Source organism: Martes martes, assembly GCF_963455335.1.
Source record: "Martes martes genome assembly, chromosome: 10".
Taxonomy (NCBI): Eukaryota; Metazoa; Chordata; class Mammalia; order Carnivora; family Mustelidae; genus Martes; species Martes martes.
The window spans coordinates 100106773-100122622 of NC_137898.1; the positions used below are offsets into that span (position 1 = coordinate 100106773).

General features: G+C 46.4%; 2 protein-coding genes across 7 annotated transcripts in view; both read right to left on the reverse strand.

Annotated features, from left to right (window-relative positions):
- Nucleotides 1-4762, reverse strand: part of ARHGEF12 (Rho guanine nucleotide exchange factor 12) — a 143682-nt gene extending 138920 nt beyond the window's left edge. For 3 of the 5 annotated variants that reach the window (XM_080817461.1, XM_080817458.1, XM_080817457.1), the window contains exon 1: nt 3795-4762. In XM_080817461.1, the coding sequence (XP_080673587.1) occupies nt 3795-3826 (32 nt within the window). In that variant the 5' untranslated portion in view covers nt 3827-4762. The remainder of the gene's footprint in view (nt 1-3794) is intronic. The other 2 variants (XM_080817460.1, XM_080817459.1) reach the window with 1 other exon arrangement.
- A 6008-nt stretch (nt 4763-10770) lies between these two features.
- Nucleotides 10771-13439, reverse strand: TLCD5 (TLC domain containing 5; the record flags this gene model as incomplete). Of its 2 annotated transcripts, XM_080816936.1 has the most annotated exons (3): nt 13117-13439; nt 11237-11309; nt 10771-10879 (listed from the first exon to the last, which is right to left on the reverse strand). In XM_080816936.1, exons 1-3 carry the CDS (start codon nt 13313-13315, stop codon nt 10771-10773), a joined length of 381 nt encoding a protein of 126 aa, XP_080673062.1. In that variant the 5' UTR covers nt 13316-13439. The 2 variants fall into 2 exon arrangements, with proteins under 2 accessions (XP_080673062.1, XP_080673061.1); XM_080816935.1 differs by having other exon boundaries at nt 10771-11309.
- Nucleotides 13440-15850: the final 2411 nt, after the last annotated feature.

Here is a 15850-nt window from a genome sequence, read left to right on the forward strand (position 1 = left end):
TGCACTTTAAAAAGGTTACATGTTGACTCATGTAAACGTGTACAAGTAAATGTACTATTGCATGTCTATATGAATCAGGATTTTATACTGCACTGGAAGAACATTAAACCAAAATAAAGCTAGCACTGTGACCCTGGTCCCTAATCTCAATTCTGTATTTATCAAATGACTGACTTTACAAGTAAACGGTACAAATAACTTAAGCCTGCAGATGACTCAGGCAACCCTGAAATAGCACACATACAGGAGTCGTTTTGTTTTGTTTTTTAATCAAAAGCATTATATGGCAATGATGGCAGAAAAGGTAACCTGGATGAAAATGTCAATTACTGTGTATATGCATATAAAGTCACAGCTTTACACACTCACCAGAAGTTTGCTTAAGTTAAACAAGTTTACACGTGAACTCGGTACTAAGAAAATGCCAACATATCAAAAACCTTTATCTACCAATCAAAACAACAAAATCCCTAAGTCCTAGACCAAAGATCCATTTATTGTTATAACAAAATCCCACCTGTATCATCCCTGAAAATTCACTTTTCTAAAATCTAGTCTGAAATCATTTAGGGAATCCACTGAAAGAGCATTCTCCCTTCTCTGTCTCTCAGAAGAAATGCCAAGTGCCATAAGACCCCTAAATTTTCAGGGACAGAAGGTAAGTGTCTAAGAGCACTGCAAACAATTAGGATATATTTTAAGACTAAATACACAATCAATGCAAACTGAAGAAGAGCAATCAGATATTTCTACCACTTTACGAGGGCTGATTCTAAAAGTGGAAAACTATATGTCTCACAGAAGTTACAAAGCAAGACACTAGATGGTATTCATAAGCTGCTTAGATTAAAAAAAAAAAACCCGCTATTCAGATACATTACATAAAAACAGTAGCTACCATAAGCATAGTTTGGATTTTAAATTGACAACTACACCTTTTAAAAAAGGGGGAGGGAGTGAGGGATCTGGAGAGTAGAAGACGGAGGAGGAAGAGAAGGGAGTAAATGAAGGTGTTAATTTAACTGTAAAATAATAACAGGATATAACAGAGTTCTGAGTATCCACAGTGACCAATCAGAGCCTAAACATAGCTGAATTCCATCCCAGCCCCAGCACGTCCCTAACACAAGAATAAAACCCTTCTTATCTTGTTCAGCCATGTGTCGCCTGCCACAAACTGCAAAACAGAACAACGCCCAAAACCAGCTAGTCTGATTTCAAATGAGGACAGACAGACTCTGTAGTCAGAAGCACCACAATGAAAGAACTCTAACTCACACAGCTGGCCTGGTGGGTCTGCACACTCTACAAAACAAAGCCATACCACATACAGTACTTCAAACTTGAAAGGATCTTTAAAAAGCTACACTGGCACTGTTAATTTGCCAATAGCTCTAGTATCAGCAAAATACACCTACAGTACACTGGAATTAGACCGTGAGAAAAGAAGATGAGGTAGACAGAGCTGAAAAGAAGCTTAGAACTTCTGTATACTCATAACTTGGTTAACATACTGGAAAAAAAACAACACTACACCACGGCTTCCAGATTTCACCCCAACATATATTCAAATCAGGGACAACTACTCTCCTAATGAGCAAATGGATGCTTGATATTTGCAGAGTTATACGTGTTTAAAGAAAATGTAACAGTCACCCAAGAATAATCTTGTTTAAAAAAAAAAAAAAAAACTAGTACAAATTCCTAAGACACAGGTATCCATACTCTCTTGGCAATGCATATTAAATTAAGCGGCTTTTGAAGTTGGTTGTTTTTTTTTTTTTTTTTCCAGTTTAGAAAAGTACGTGAGATCAGCCAGCACCTGAACTAATTCAGGGATATTAATACTCAAACCAATTTGCAGATTCATCTTACACTTAGAATACTCGTCTTTTAATCCTTTGTGCCTAGCACAGGGCCTGGCAAAGAACAGACATTCACTGGTGGCATGTTTATTGTATATTTATATCTCATCTAACTTATTAATTCCAAATCCCAAGATTTCCAAGATACTAAAAAAAAGGAAGCAAATCTCTGAGAAGCAGAAAGGACGATTATCATGTGGGTGCTATCAGGGGATTTTCATGTGAAATGAGCTGGTGACCCCAGGTTTTGTTTCTACAAAATTAAGCACCCCTAGTATTACAATAAAAACTACCAATACTACATTAGATCCTAATAAGACTTCTTGTCTAAAGGCTCAACAAAGAGGGCTAGAACTGAATGAACCAGGAAAATAAAAACAATTACCCACACACCCATTACAGTGACTTCTCAGTAGGAAAAAACCCTGAAAGGAAAAGGAATAGGGATAACCCGAAGAAATTAGGATAAGCACTGTTGCTACTTGGGTACAATCAGAAAAGTTGAAAACTAAAATGCAGTTTAAAAAATACAGAAGGAGGGGCGCCTGGGTGGCTCAGTAGGTTAAGCAGGGGCCTTCCGCTCAGGTCATGATCCCAGGGTCCTAGGATACAGCCCCACATCCAGCGCTCTGCTCAGCAGGGAGTCTGCTTCCCCTGCTCCCTCTGCCTGCCTCTCTGCCTACTTGTGCTCCGTCAAATAAATAAGATAAAAAATACACAAAGAATATAGTTTAAATATCTAATGGAATCTTTTAGGTGAACATTCACGTGACACTGGAAAGCATCAACAGGAAGAGGAAGTTCTGTTTCTGGAGTAGCTGTTATGGTATGATAATGGAATTTGGCCCTTTTAAAATCAACAAATGACTCTGACGATTCGGTGAAACTCTTATTAGGAAATTCAACTATTTTCTGCAGAAGCACCATTGTTGCACTCTTCATCAAAGTGCTTTCTTTGGCCCCCTCATTCAGTTATTTGATCTTTAAAAAAAAAAAAATGATGTCATATTTAAATACTGACTTAAAAAAAAAGGTTGACTGAAATTTGGAACCAGCATACAATGTCATAATGTTACTGAGAAAACACAGTAAAGGAATTTACTGTTTAAGCTAATATTCCAAAGAATAACCCTTAAGAGTAAAGAAGCTCCATTTAAACCCCATAAGCTAGCTCAATTCACCAACCACCAGGAAACATAGATAAGCAGTAGAAAGGACTCACAGCACTCAACAAATCCACCTGCCATGCTACCCTGTACCATCTAATTCGCTTAGGGTTTGTATCCCTTCGATGCAAATGCTTCTGGAAGATGAAATACTAAAAATGCAGCAATTAAAATCAAGCCCCATGACTTTCCCTCCCCCTTTTTAGATCCAGCAAGAGCCTGTGATTTACTAGTAATTTCAACATTCTAGAAAATTATTAGATAATAAACACTACACAGCTCAATATTCAAAGAAGATCAAGTTCAAAAATCATCATGTAGTGGCCTCAGAATGAAGTTCACAAGCAGCAATTCCTAAAATCTAACAGTGTCTAGAGAATTACAGGGCAGGAGGAAAACCGATGATGCACCAATACCCCAGCCGACTTCGGGCACTGACCTTCACCCAAAATGACCTTTCTCTGGTTCGAAGATAAGTACAGAATCCCAATGCCCGCTACAGACAGAAAAACCACAATCATGGCTTTACCTACCCCTTCGCTGAGAATCTGGAGAAAAGTTTCTCTCCAGAAAAAAGCTACATTTCCAAATTCAATCAACTGGGTAACTTGGCAGCAACCCCAGACTAATTGCAGAGCTCCCAAACAACCCTCTCTCCTAAGCCTGTCAACTTCACTGGTCAAAGGCAATTGGCAATCACTGACTCTCTGATAGGTCAGGACGAATCCAGGGAAGCTAAGCGCAAGGGGAGCTTCATACCAACCTGTCGGTGATAGTAGACTGTGTGCCACTCATTGGGGCCCTTGGCGAGAGGTCCTCCTTTTATCCAACTTGCATTTTACAGTAACACCTCCACCCCACCCCCAGTGCTCTGGGATCAGGCCCGACTCCGTAAGGGACACAAAAGTCCAACTCAAAACTCCATTCAGTCATCTAGAACGTCCCACTGGAAGGGGTGACGGAAAGGGGATGCAGGTCAGAGCAAAACAGGTTATCTCCCAAAACAAACCAAGGAAGTCTGCCAGAAGGCGAGTTCGAGAGCTAGAGCTCAATCCTCGGGAAGGCACAAGGAGAAAACTTCGTCACGGAGGGAAGTCGGCGAGCCGTAGGGGAAGGGGCCCGGGAATCCCTCCGGGGCTGGGGCGGGATCAGCTCGGGGCTGGGGTGTCGGCTCCTCCTCCGGAGTCTCGGGGGCCTGCGAGTCCCCGCCGCCGCGGGGCCGGCCGCTCTGCTCTCCGCTCCCTATCGGGGGCTGCCGGCCGCTCGTGGCCGCAGCCTCGGCCGCGTCTCGGGCCGTCCCGCGCCAGGCTCGCGCGGCTCCATGTCCCCGGGCCGGGGGACCCCTCTCGTCTTCCTCGCCGCCCCCACCAGGCTCCGGGTGCTGGGACGACCGCGGGCGCCGGGAGAGGGGGTCCCGTAGGCAGAGGTGACAGGAACCTGGTCTCTCAGCGCCGCGGGCTGCTCCCCATCCCTGGGAGGCCCGGACTCTTCCGCAGTCGGCACGGGCGGCGGCGGCTCCTCCCCGACGAGCCGGTAGGCGGCCGTTCCCGCGAGGGGCGGGAGGTTCCCGTGCGGCCCGGCCTCTAAGCACCGGCCCCGGAGGTCGGCGGCAGCGCGGCGGCGGCGACCACTCGGAGCGCGGGGCCCGGCTTGCCGGGTCCTGGGGCCCTCGCGGGAGCGCGCGCGGCGGGCGGAGGAGGCCGCCGGCGGTGGGGGCCGCGCGACGACCGCAGGCGCGCGCACGGGTTCCGGTTCCGGTTCTGTCTTCCCGGCCCCGGCCGCGTCCAGCGCGAGCTCGCGCTTCCCCTCCCCCGCCGACTTTTTTTGGCCTCCTCCCCTCTGACTTCGGGAAGCCGCCTCACCCGGGATCCCTCCGCGGCGCGCAGGGCCGCCCCGCCGCCCTCGCCGCCCGGCCGCCCTCGTCTCCCCCGCGCTTCCCCGCGCACCAGGGCCGCGCGGACGCCTCCGCCGGAGTCCTGTTTGGGGGAGCGAAAAAGTAGTTCTGCGGGGCGGGGGGAGGGGGGAACCGGCCCACCCCGGGAGTCCCACCCACCCAGCGTCGGCCCCTGGGCCCGGTGAGCGCCGGAGAGCTGTGCTTTGGAGTGTGTCTTGTAGTAGCTCGGCTTACCCCCGGACACCGCCAAAGAGCACTCTCCCGGACCGGAGGCGTCCGGGATGAGAGGCTCTTTGGGAATTACCCGCCCCCCCCCCCCCGCCTTGCCCTGGAAACGTTTATTCCTTAATGGAATGTACTTGTTCTTATTTTCTGATAACACGTAAAGACCGCTTGTGACTGATGGAAGCGAAGAGCTCAGGTCCAGGTGCCCGGACACCGTCCCTAACTCAGCATACCCCAGCACAGAGAGGGTTTGGCCTTGGACGCTCACCTGGGCACCTGCTGGCCTCGTCCCAGGGCAGGGGCCGCCGCGCTGGCTGGCGGGGGGGAAGTTAGAGGAGGGAGGTGTGTGGGGAGGGAGAGGGCGGGCGGGGGAGAGAGTTTGGGAATCGGAGCCAGGATTTCTTGGTATAATAATATTGCTTTGAGGCTGCTTCTGCCTTGGCAAAATGAAATGTATGATTTCCAAATGGAGAAAGCATGGTGCTTTCCACAGCGACTTCACAAGCTTGCTGTGGGGAGAAATGGGAGCAGCAAGTTAAGTTCATTTATCCAGTAGGAAGAATAGCAGTTCTCTGAAGAGTTCCCATATTTTCTTTTTCTTTTTCCTTTTTTTTTTTCTTCCTACCGGGTACGTTTAGATATCCATCTAGTTTTATGGTTGCATAATTCCATAGTGTAGCAATTTAAGTACCGCATGCAAAAAGTTCAGTTCTGCCTGCCAATATCAAAAGTGGCTGTCCCTTTACCTTTTTTCAGACTTAATGGGTTTAAACCTGTATTGGTAGGTGAGGGTTCTCAGCCTTTTTGTGGAAATCAAGAGTTAAAGCAAATTTAATAAACAGTGGTTGCGGAGAGGGGAAACAGTTACCTCTGAACAATGCTGTTTCTAAAAGTCAACCTGTAACAGTTCATGAAAAGATCATTATCCCTGAATAGATGCATGAGCTAAGGCTGACGTTAGAACGGGGTAAAAAAAGGAAAAGATAAACAGAGGCCAAAGATGACTCTTTATTGCTTGATTTTTTTTTTTTTTTTAAGTTCAGGGCACAGCCAGCTAATTTTGTAATGTTTATTTTGGGAAAGAATAGCAGCAGATTAACGTTCCAAACCACTTTCCTAATGATCAGACCAGGATACATCGCCACCTGCTGGTGTACCCTAGCATAATTCTACCCTGAAAACCGAAATTGAGTATTTTTTGCGTATTAACTGAAAAGAACTCCATCCAGCCACATAAAATGACCAAAATGCAAACTTTATCCCCAAATGTATATCTTCCTTAAACATACTAAATCCTTTTGCCAGATTCTAATAATTTACAGGGTAGGTATGAAATTAATTGGACCCAATGAGTCATCAAATCATGCCTTTAAAAAATGAGTTCTCCTCTTCCCTTCGAGAACGCCTCACTACTTGAGCTTCAGGAATAAAACAAACTGGGAAAATTTCCTAATTCACCTTCTCTTCCTTGCATACAAAACCTCTTGGCAGGCTGCTTTCAAGATCTTTCCAAACTTAAACAGACCCAAAGTTCTAGCTGTGAGCAAAGAAGGCATTTGCTGTGGGAAAGCTTCAGAAGATGGTAAGCAAAGGATTTAATTAAGCCAGTGGTTATTCATTCCAGAACTATTTTTTTCAATGATGAAAATCTCTTTACTCTAAGAGTAAAAACATCCCTGAAAGGCTCTTTAGAGCTGTTGGTAGCTCTAGACTCAAAAAGGCTATATGTAAAGAATGCCTTCAGGAGAGTCACACCAATCTAGGGAGAACACAGTGCCCACAATCATTAGTCGCTTAACCTAAAAAAAAATGACACTGGTGACACAATCCATGGTGCATGCTTTGAGGTTACCCCCTCTCAAAGGGGGGGGGGCAGGGTGGTTATTCTAAACCACATCTTCATCCGTTCTTTCAACATTTACTGAGCACCTACTGTATGTCTAACACTGTTCTAGGCATTCTAAACACAGTTCTGAAGAGAGCTGAGGACCTTGTCTTCATGAAGCCTATTCAACATCATCATTTTCAAGGCAATGCTCAGTGGTGCCTGAGCATCCAACTCTTGGTTTTGGCTCAGGTCATGACCTCAGGGTTGTGGGACTGAGCCGACAAGTTGCCAGGCTCTCTGCTCAGCAGGGAATCCACCTGAGATTCTCTCTCTCTCCCTCTGCCCCTGGGAGAGAGAAATGTAATAAATAATTCAAGGCAACTACCCAAACAGGTGGCAAAATAAAGAAATTTAGTTCTTCCTCTCTCTGGCAATTTTTTCCCTGTATGTAGATTGTTGCCCCCAAAAGTAAACAGTTATTAGGAATGGTTGGTGGTAAGAGCAGGTAAGAGGTATTTCACAGATAAGTATAAATATGGGTCAACATTTCTACAAGCCAGAAGAATTCTTTTCATTTTACTTCTTGGCAAAACCACAATAAAGATGTAAAGGCAGACTTGGGTTGATAAAAAGTTTATTTTTATAAAATTTAGTACAAATCTCATTGAAATATAAATCTTTCTTGAGCAGTGTTAGGAATTATTACATAGTAATCCAAAGGCAAATGAGTAAAATACTTCATTTTGTTGGACCATATCACATGTTAATTAGCCCTTCATTTACCTGTGACGTAGAAACCCGGCATCTTAACTGCTGGCTCACCTTCATGTCCCATTTTTCTCTCAGGGAGGCTCCTTCATATTTATTAGTTAAAACATCAAGAAAAGCTGAAATGAACAATTTTTCTTCTCTTATTATTTAGGTTATTCAAATTCCAAAAGACACCTACGTACATTCCCATGAGAGTACCCCTAAAACAGCAAGATCTGCAATCCCTTCACTTCTGAGGAGTAAAAAGAAAAAAAAAAAATTGGTACCAGATTAAGCCTATTCATTTGTCTGGTATGGAACAGGTTGCACTGTGCCAAAATTCAAGAGCCAGCTTTTTCTTTTTTTAAGCTCCTGCGCCAAGCCGCTCTTTTTTACTAGGCTTTTGCTAAAATCAGCATTCCCTAGCATCCAACTTTGACCACAGTTTTGTTGGAAAGAAGCTCACCAGCCTTCTGGAGATCCTGATCACAGAAGAAAAGAGACGGAGACGCTACTGTCAGATTATTTCCATGTGCAGCAAACCTCGTTAACCAGATGACAGTCCTTTTAAAAGACCCACTGTTAACATGCCTTGGAAGCTGCCTTTGCCAGAGCAATGATGACTTTATGCGGTTCCAGTGCTCCACCATGTCTGGTCACTGACATCCATTTTCAAGACCACTCATTAGGTTAGTATTACCAGTGACCATAGGATGGGTGGAGACTTTCTACTGACCTGGGCTTAGCCTTCAGTGGCCCCACACATTTGCTCAGTAACTGAGCCTATCAATCCCCAGTGGTCTAAATAACATAATACATTAATCAAATAAATAATAATAAATAAATAAATAAATAATACTTAATTTTTCCCCCATAAAAGTCCTACATTGAAGACACGCCTTAATAAAATGCCACAGTGTTGCTGTGAAATACACAACGGGGTATTTCATTCATTCACAATGGGGTATAAACTGAGACAAAGAGTATACCAGCGACCTGCCCAATCGATCTGGCAAGCGAATAGCCAAATTAGTTAGAAGAACCCAGAAAGTATGGATTCCTAACCTCTCGTTCTAAGCTTACATTTCTCGGTTTCCCTGGGTGAGAGTAGAGACTACAGGACCAAGAAATATTTTGTTCCCTTCCAAGACCGCCCTTGTCATATTTTATCCACAGAGAGGGGTACCTTTTTCAGAGAAAAGGTAGTTAAGGGGCACCTGGGTGGCTCAGTGGGTTAAGCTTCTGCCTTCAGCTCAGGTGATGATCCTGGGGTCCTGGGATCCAGCCCCACATCGGGCTCTCTGCTCAGCAGGGAGCCTGTCCCCCTCACCTCTGCCTCTCTCTCTGTCAAATAAATAGATAAATAATCTTAAAAAAAGAAAAGAAAAGGTAGTTTAGAGGGCTAAAGGGAATGTATATGAAATTTTAAAAAATTAGCCTCATCACCCTGCGGCCAGCACACTTGACTTTGGTTCTGGTCTGCAGTATGTAGAGCAGAGCTGAAACTTGAACTGCCATCTCAAGCACCGTGGAATCCACATGGTAAATCCCTATGGAATTCACTCACAGCCTCTCATGCCTGGGAGATTAATGCACAAAAGCCCTGAGAATTGGCATGGTTTTCCTGGTAGGGCAGAACTCGTACAACAGGACTTGGTAAATCTGTCCACATCTCACTCATCTCTCATCCAAAGCCCTAGCTCTCTGGTTTTTGTGCAGGAAAGAGTTAACAGGGCAGACCTGAACTCTTGTCCTTGGGAGGGCCCACCTGCAAGGCTGGCCCTTGGCTGGCATCTGGGAACTCTGATTTCGGGAGCCCCCCCTCCACCAACCGCTGAGAATGGTCCACTGTGCCTAAATTGTTTGTGCAAACAATATGGTGCATGCTTAACACCCACCTTCCTGCTGAGAGTCAGGAATTTTGCTCCATGCCAGGCAATGGCTGCCTACATGACCAGCCCCCAATAAAACACTTGGGCACTGACCATCTAATGAGCTTCCTTGCGGATATTTTACACATATGGCCGCAAACTGTTGTTAGAGCAATTAAGCACATCCTGAGTGATCCCACTTTTGGAGAGGGCTCTGGAAGCTTGGGCCTGGTTTCCCTTGGACTCCGCCCTAGGCACCTTTTCCCTTTGCTGCTCTCTTTGTACCCTTTCACTGTAATTAATCACAGCTAGGAGCTTGACTACATTCTGAGTCATGGGAATCCTCCAAGCAAAGCACTAAACCTGGGGGTGTCTTGGGGACCCTCAACAGTTGGTATAGGGGGTCCTCAAGAAGTGACCCACCACCACGGCCAGTTTCACCCCATCCTTCTCTCCACTCTTTCCCTTTGTGTAAGCATATCCAGTTCCCTGATCTGATGCTCAGAATGTCAGGCATTTTCTTCCTGAAAGTCCCTCCCTTTATAGTAAATGGGGTGACTGCATTTAAAATTGCTAGCTGGAGGGGCGCCTGGGTGGCTCAGGCATTAAGCGTCTGCCTTCAGCTCAGTTCATGATCCCGGGGTCCTGGGGTCGAGTCCCACATCGGGCTCCCTGCTCAGTGGGAAGCCTGCTTCTCCCTCTCCCACTCGCCCTGCTTGTGTTCCCTCTCTCGCTGTGTCTCTGTCAAATAAATAAATAAAATCTTTAAAAAAAAATTGCTATATGGAAAGCAGGAATAAGAGTTTGCTCAAGGAGTCAATTCTCGAAGGAATTCTCAAATTCCCTCCTGAGCTGTCTAGCCATCAGGCATCCCAGAGACAAGAGGACCCAGGGACACCAGGAACTAAAAAGAATGCAGCATTGCTCACCTCACAGTGACATACTCACAACTACCACCACGTAGTTTCGCTTTTCTACAACCGCGCTACAGTGGAAGTTGATGTTTTAATACTGGTATGGGCTCCATTCGAAGATTGACCAAACTGACTGATAAGGTTTAGCCCTTTTTTGAAACCTAACTTCACTGGAAGCATGGTTCTTTAACAGCCGTATCTCCAACCTGGGTCCCGCGGCCGACTAACCCTGACCCACCGTCTGGACAAAGTCATGGCTAGTGCGTTTTGAGATGGCCGTTCTGCTTCCGCTGTCGCTCCTCACCCCGCCTGGTTCTCCAGGCATGGTATTTCTTGATGCTTTTCCTCCACGCAAAACGCCAGATGCTGAACATGAAACACCAAGACACGGCGTACATCGCTACTCCCCCAACCTTCACAAACCACTTGGGCTTGGGGGAGACTAGTTCGCAGAAAAGGAGGCGAGCTCCTACACCAATCCTCACTCCGGTAAACAGGGCCACGAAGAGGAAGTCCACCACATCTCCAGTGAAACTGTGGTAGTGGCCTGTTTCTCGGAGAAACCAGCGCATCTGCAGCAAGGGGTTGGTGATCTCACTTCCAAAGAGGACCGCGTTGACCTCTGTGCCTGACTCCCCGAGCACCAGGGCCATGATGATGCCCAGGATACTGAGTGTGTGGTGAGCCAGCATCAGGGGCCCCTCGGACTGGAAGTAGATGCACCAGCCCAAGTCGAAGATGAAGTAGCCCAAGGTGAGACACAGAACGTGCACTTGGAGAGGAGTATTGGGTGAGCCTGAAATAAACCGAGACAAAAGCAAACTGAATGGCTGGACCCTGATGCCTTGCACCAGGGTCCAATGAATGTTTCCCGAGCTCTCCTGAACCAGGTAGGCACATGCATTTGAGTGACAACCACAAAAGACTAAAAACTAAAACTTTGGTCTTTATCAAACCCAATAATGTCATAGGCCCGGGAAATGCTGTTCTGTTGAATCGGATCTCAATGAGTGATCTGAGCAGTGGGCATGATCTCAGTGTCCTCTCTACGGAGCAGCATAAAATTGAGCTGTTTTGTCTTTTCAGTTAAAACCCTACAGTTTTTGGGGCGCCTGGGTGGCTAAGTGGGTTAAAGCCGCTGCCTTCGGCTCAGGTCGTGATCCCAGCGTCCTGGGATCGAGCCCCGCATCGGGCTCTCTGCTCAGCAGGGAGCCTGCTTCCTCCCTTCTCTCTCTGCCTGCCTCTATGCCTACTTGTGATCTGTCAAATAAATTAAAAACAAAACAAAACAAAACAAAACAAACAAACAAAAAAAACCCTACAGTTTTTCTTTTTTTTTTTCATTTATTTATTTGTTTATTTATTTATGTAACCAATTTTAAAGGTCTGTTTCCAGACTCTTTTAGTTATTCTCCTCTGGATGCCAGATTAATTTCTTAGCTTCATGGGTTAGATTGTCGAGACACTGGTGGCCCTACCCTTCTTGAAAGTGGACCTTGGAAAGAACCCCAGAAGTTAGTGTATTCCTAGCCCAAGAAAATTGAGTCCAAGGACATGACATGTTCAAATCTCTTTAAAACCTTCATATAAGACATACAGCTTAATAGCAACTTTCACACCAGTTGGAATAGTTTTGGGAAAACCTCAGAAGCTCAGTATAGGAATTTAAGGAAATAAAAAAGAGGAATCTAAGGAATTAAAAAAAAAAAGTCATATCCTAGGGGACTTCTGGCCTAAACTGTACCCCCCAGATTCTTATGTTGAAGCCCTAACGCCCAACTCATCACAATGTGACTGTATTTGGAAAGAAGGCCTTTAAAGAGGTAAATTAAAATGAGGTTGTTAGGATGGGCCCTTATCCAATATGGCTGGTGTCCTTATAAAAGGAGGAGAGCAGGACACAGACACATGAAAAGGGGAGACCCTGTGAGGACATGGCAAGAAGGGAGCCACCTGCAAGCAAAAGAGAGAAGCCTCAGAAGAAACCAAACCAGCCAACAACTTGATCTTGGACTTCGAGCCTGCAGAATTGTGAAAAAATACGTTTCTGTTATTTATGCTTCCCAGTCTGCGGCATTTTGTGACGGCAGCCCCAGAAAACTAATTCAAGGGGATACAACCTTTTTTATTCTAAGGAGGTAATACTTGTACATCTAGCAGTTTAAAAATCAATATAGGTGCTATAAATAATGAGACACCAATTAAATGATAGGATATGCATAACAAATTAGTACATCACAGTTAAGGAGGATAAACAAAGGGGCACCTGAGTGGCTCAGTGGGTTAAGCCTCTGCCTTCAGTTCAGGTCATGATCTCAGGGTCCTGGGATCGAGCCCCACATCGGGCTCTCTGCTCAGCAGGGAGCCTGCTTCCCCCTCTCTCTCTGCCTGCCTCTCTGCCTACTTGTGATCTCTGTCTGTCAAATAAATAAATAAAATCTTCTTTAGAAAAAAAAAAAGACTCCCAATACAAATCATAAAGGTAATTATTCTTCAATATTCTCCAATATTGTACAAATTCTGTGAAAATGTCCCATCCTTCCAAGACTACCCCCCACATTATAAACCCCTTAGGGAAAAATCCTCTAACGTCTCCCACCTACCTGGGTGGGTAAAAGGCCAGGGGCCATCAATGAAGCCAATATAAGCTGAGAGGCCTATGGAGAGGATCCCATGGGTGAAAGTCACCAGTCGGCAGCTCCACTCAAAGCTTCGGTGCTTATTCAGGCGGCAGAAAGAGATGTAGAGTGAGAGCCAGCCCCCCAGGCTGCACAGCACCTGCGGACACAGAGCTAATGCCATCCTATGATGAAAAGACCAAAACCAGAAAAAACAAAGGATGCACCCTAAGAAAACAGCATTGGGTCAATTTGCGTATCATCTTCATTCCTACTCTAGGATAGTAAAAAACACTGCCTTCACTGAAATACTCCTTCCTTATCGATGTAGCCAAGAATTGTCCATTAAAGCATGGTTGTGATTCTGATTCCATGTTCCTTAGAGATAACTGATAAAACCTCTAAAACGAAAACCAGGAACTGCATTCTGAGTTGGTAGACTGCCTGATAATAACAAATCGTATCCTTAAGATGAGTAAATGTCAACAATAACCTGCCAGTGATGACTGACCTTGGACGATGAACACGAGTAATACAATACACATACTAGATAATGTGTTCATGCTTCAAAAATCCCAATAAGACACTCTCGCGAAGAAAAAACAGTACCGCCACCTGTGGTTTCTGCGAGAGGTCGTATGACGCATAGCGGTTTCGTGTGGTTTGAAGCTGATACTGACTCAGCTGAAGTTTGGATGGGTCACAGGTTTACCAATTAAAATCGAAACTTGAGGTAAACCTGAATAGGGAACTAAACAGAGTCTAGGTATTTCGGAAGGGGAAAAAAAAAATCCTGGTTCTGTTCAGTTCTGAAACCCAACTCAAAGACTGACCAAGGCAGAAGCAGAAGGTGTTTAAGTGGGAAATTTTTGTTGAGATATAAAAAATATCCTTAAGGCAGTTATTCAGTTAAACACCAAACAAAGCAGAAAGCTACACTCTGAAATTTTTACTAATGACAAGTATACCAAGCCAAGAACGACTGTAACTGAGTCAATTTAGCCATCCAGGTCTAAAATCTTAAAGTAACCAAGATGTGGTTATTAATATTCGTTAGCTCCTCTATTGAAAGTACAAATAAAAAAGTGAAAAACATTTCAGATATCTGTCTCATCTCAGCAGGAATTTTCTGCATGGCTACCCTTATTGCTTAACCCTATTCTGACATGTGAAATAGTATCCCTGGACCAACACACTTCAATACACAAACCACTCCCCAGAATGCTATCCAGAGGGCTTTACCAAGGTCAAGTTCTGTACAGCGTTCATCTGAAATCAGCTTTCTATTCAAGAAAACAGCACGTTATCAATAATAGTCCTGAGTTCCAATTCTGTCTGTGCCCCTAAGTACGATAAAAGTGTGGGCAAACCTCTTGAGCCTCCATTAAAAAAAAAAAAAAAAAAAAAAAGAGGAAAACGAAAGAGAGAAGAAAAGAGGATTGAAAATTCTAATCCGGCCCAGTTCTGACAAGGAGTTCTGAGATAAATTTTGTAAAACATCTAGGCCAATTTTCCAGAGCAAGGGCCAGAAATACAAAGTACCCAGAGTGAAAAGAACCGTTCTCGCTTACTTCCTTGTAAATGCCAGGGTCACCGGCCAGTAATACGGATCAGCTCATTTGGATCTGCTGATTAGTATTTTTAGAGCCCTCTTCCCTGAATCCTAATTCCCTGGCAGAACAGAGGAAACAGTAGTCTATTTACAAACATTTAAATAAAAGAATAGACATTTGTAAGGGGCAGATACAAGTCTGTGACCTTGGGAAAGTCACTCCATCTCTGGATTTCCGCTTTTTTTTTTCCTTTCTTTCTTTTTCTTGTCTTCTCTTTTTTTCCCCCACTTTTGGGTAAAAGAACGGAAGGGTATTGGGGTGGCCGATCCGGCTCAGAATTCCAAGGCTCCCGTCCTCGCTCCTCCCGTTCCAGGGCCAGATTCGGGAGGAGGAGCGCTGGGCGGGCCCACCCAGCTCCCGGCCGCGGAGCAGGCGTGGCTGGGGCGAGCTGCAACCCGGGCGCCCCGCGGGCACCGCGAGCGCCGCTCCCTCCGACTCGCCCACCGCCCGCGGGCCACGGCGCTGTGCGGACCTCCGGCCTCCCGCCCGCCCGAGCCCCCCGTGGCAAGGCCTCCCGCGCCCCCGGGCAGGAAGAGCCCCACCCCCACCCCGGCCCCTCCTCGGCGACCAGGCGGAGCCAGCTGCCCGCCTCCTTCCCCGCCAGTGGGCCGGGCGGACCGGGCCGTCCTCGTCCCGAACCCGGCCCAGCGGCCGGAGTGCGGGGGATAGCGCCGCGCTGTTACCTGGCCGAGCGCCCCGGGAAGCCTCGGGCGCCTCGGCCCCAGAGCTCAGAGCGCGGATCCCCGGAGCAGGAAGCGGCGGAGAGAGGGAGAGAGAACGATGCTCTGACGGCGGCGGAAGAGGAGCCGGGGGTCTGGGGGCACCTTGTGGCTGGGAGGACGGAGCGCAGAACCCGAGCTGGACGGGGGAGGTCCCTAAAGGGAGCCGGAGGGTCCTCCTCCAGCGCTCCGGGCTGGGGTGGGGGGAGATAGCGGGCTGTGACCTAGTGGTCACGTGAGACCCGCAGGCTGCCTCCCTTGTTTGCGTGTTTGTTTGTTTGTTTGAATAATTATCCGTCCAGTCCCCCGTCCCCGTAGTTTGGGGCCGCCCGTCCAGTAACTGAGGGCTCGCACCCCTACTAGGCACTGTGGGAGATAGAAGACCGC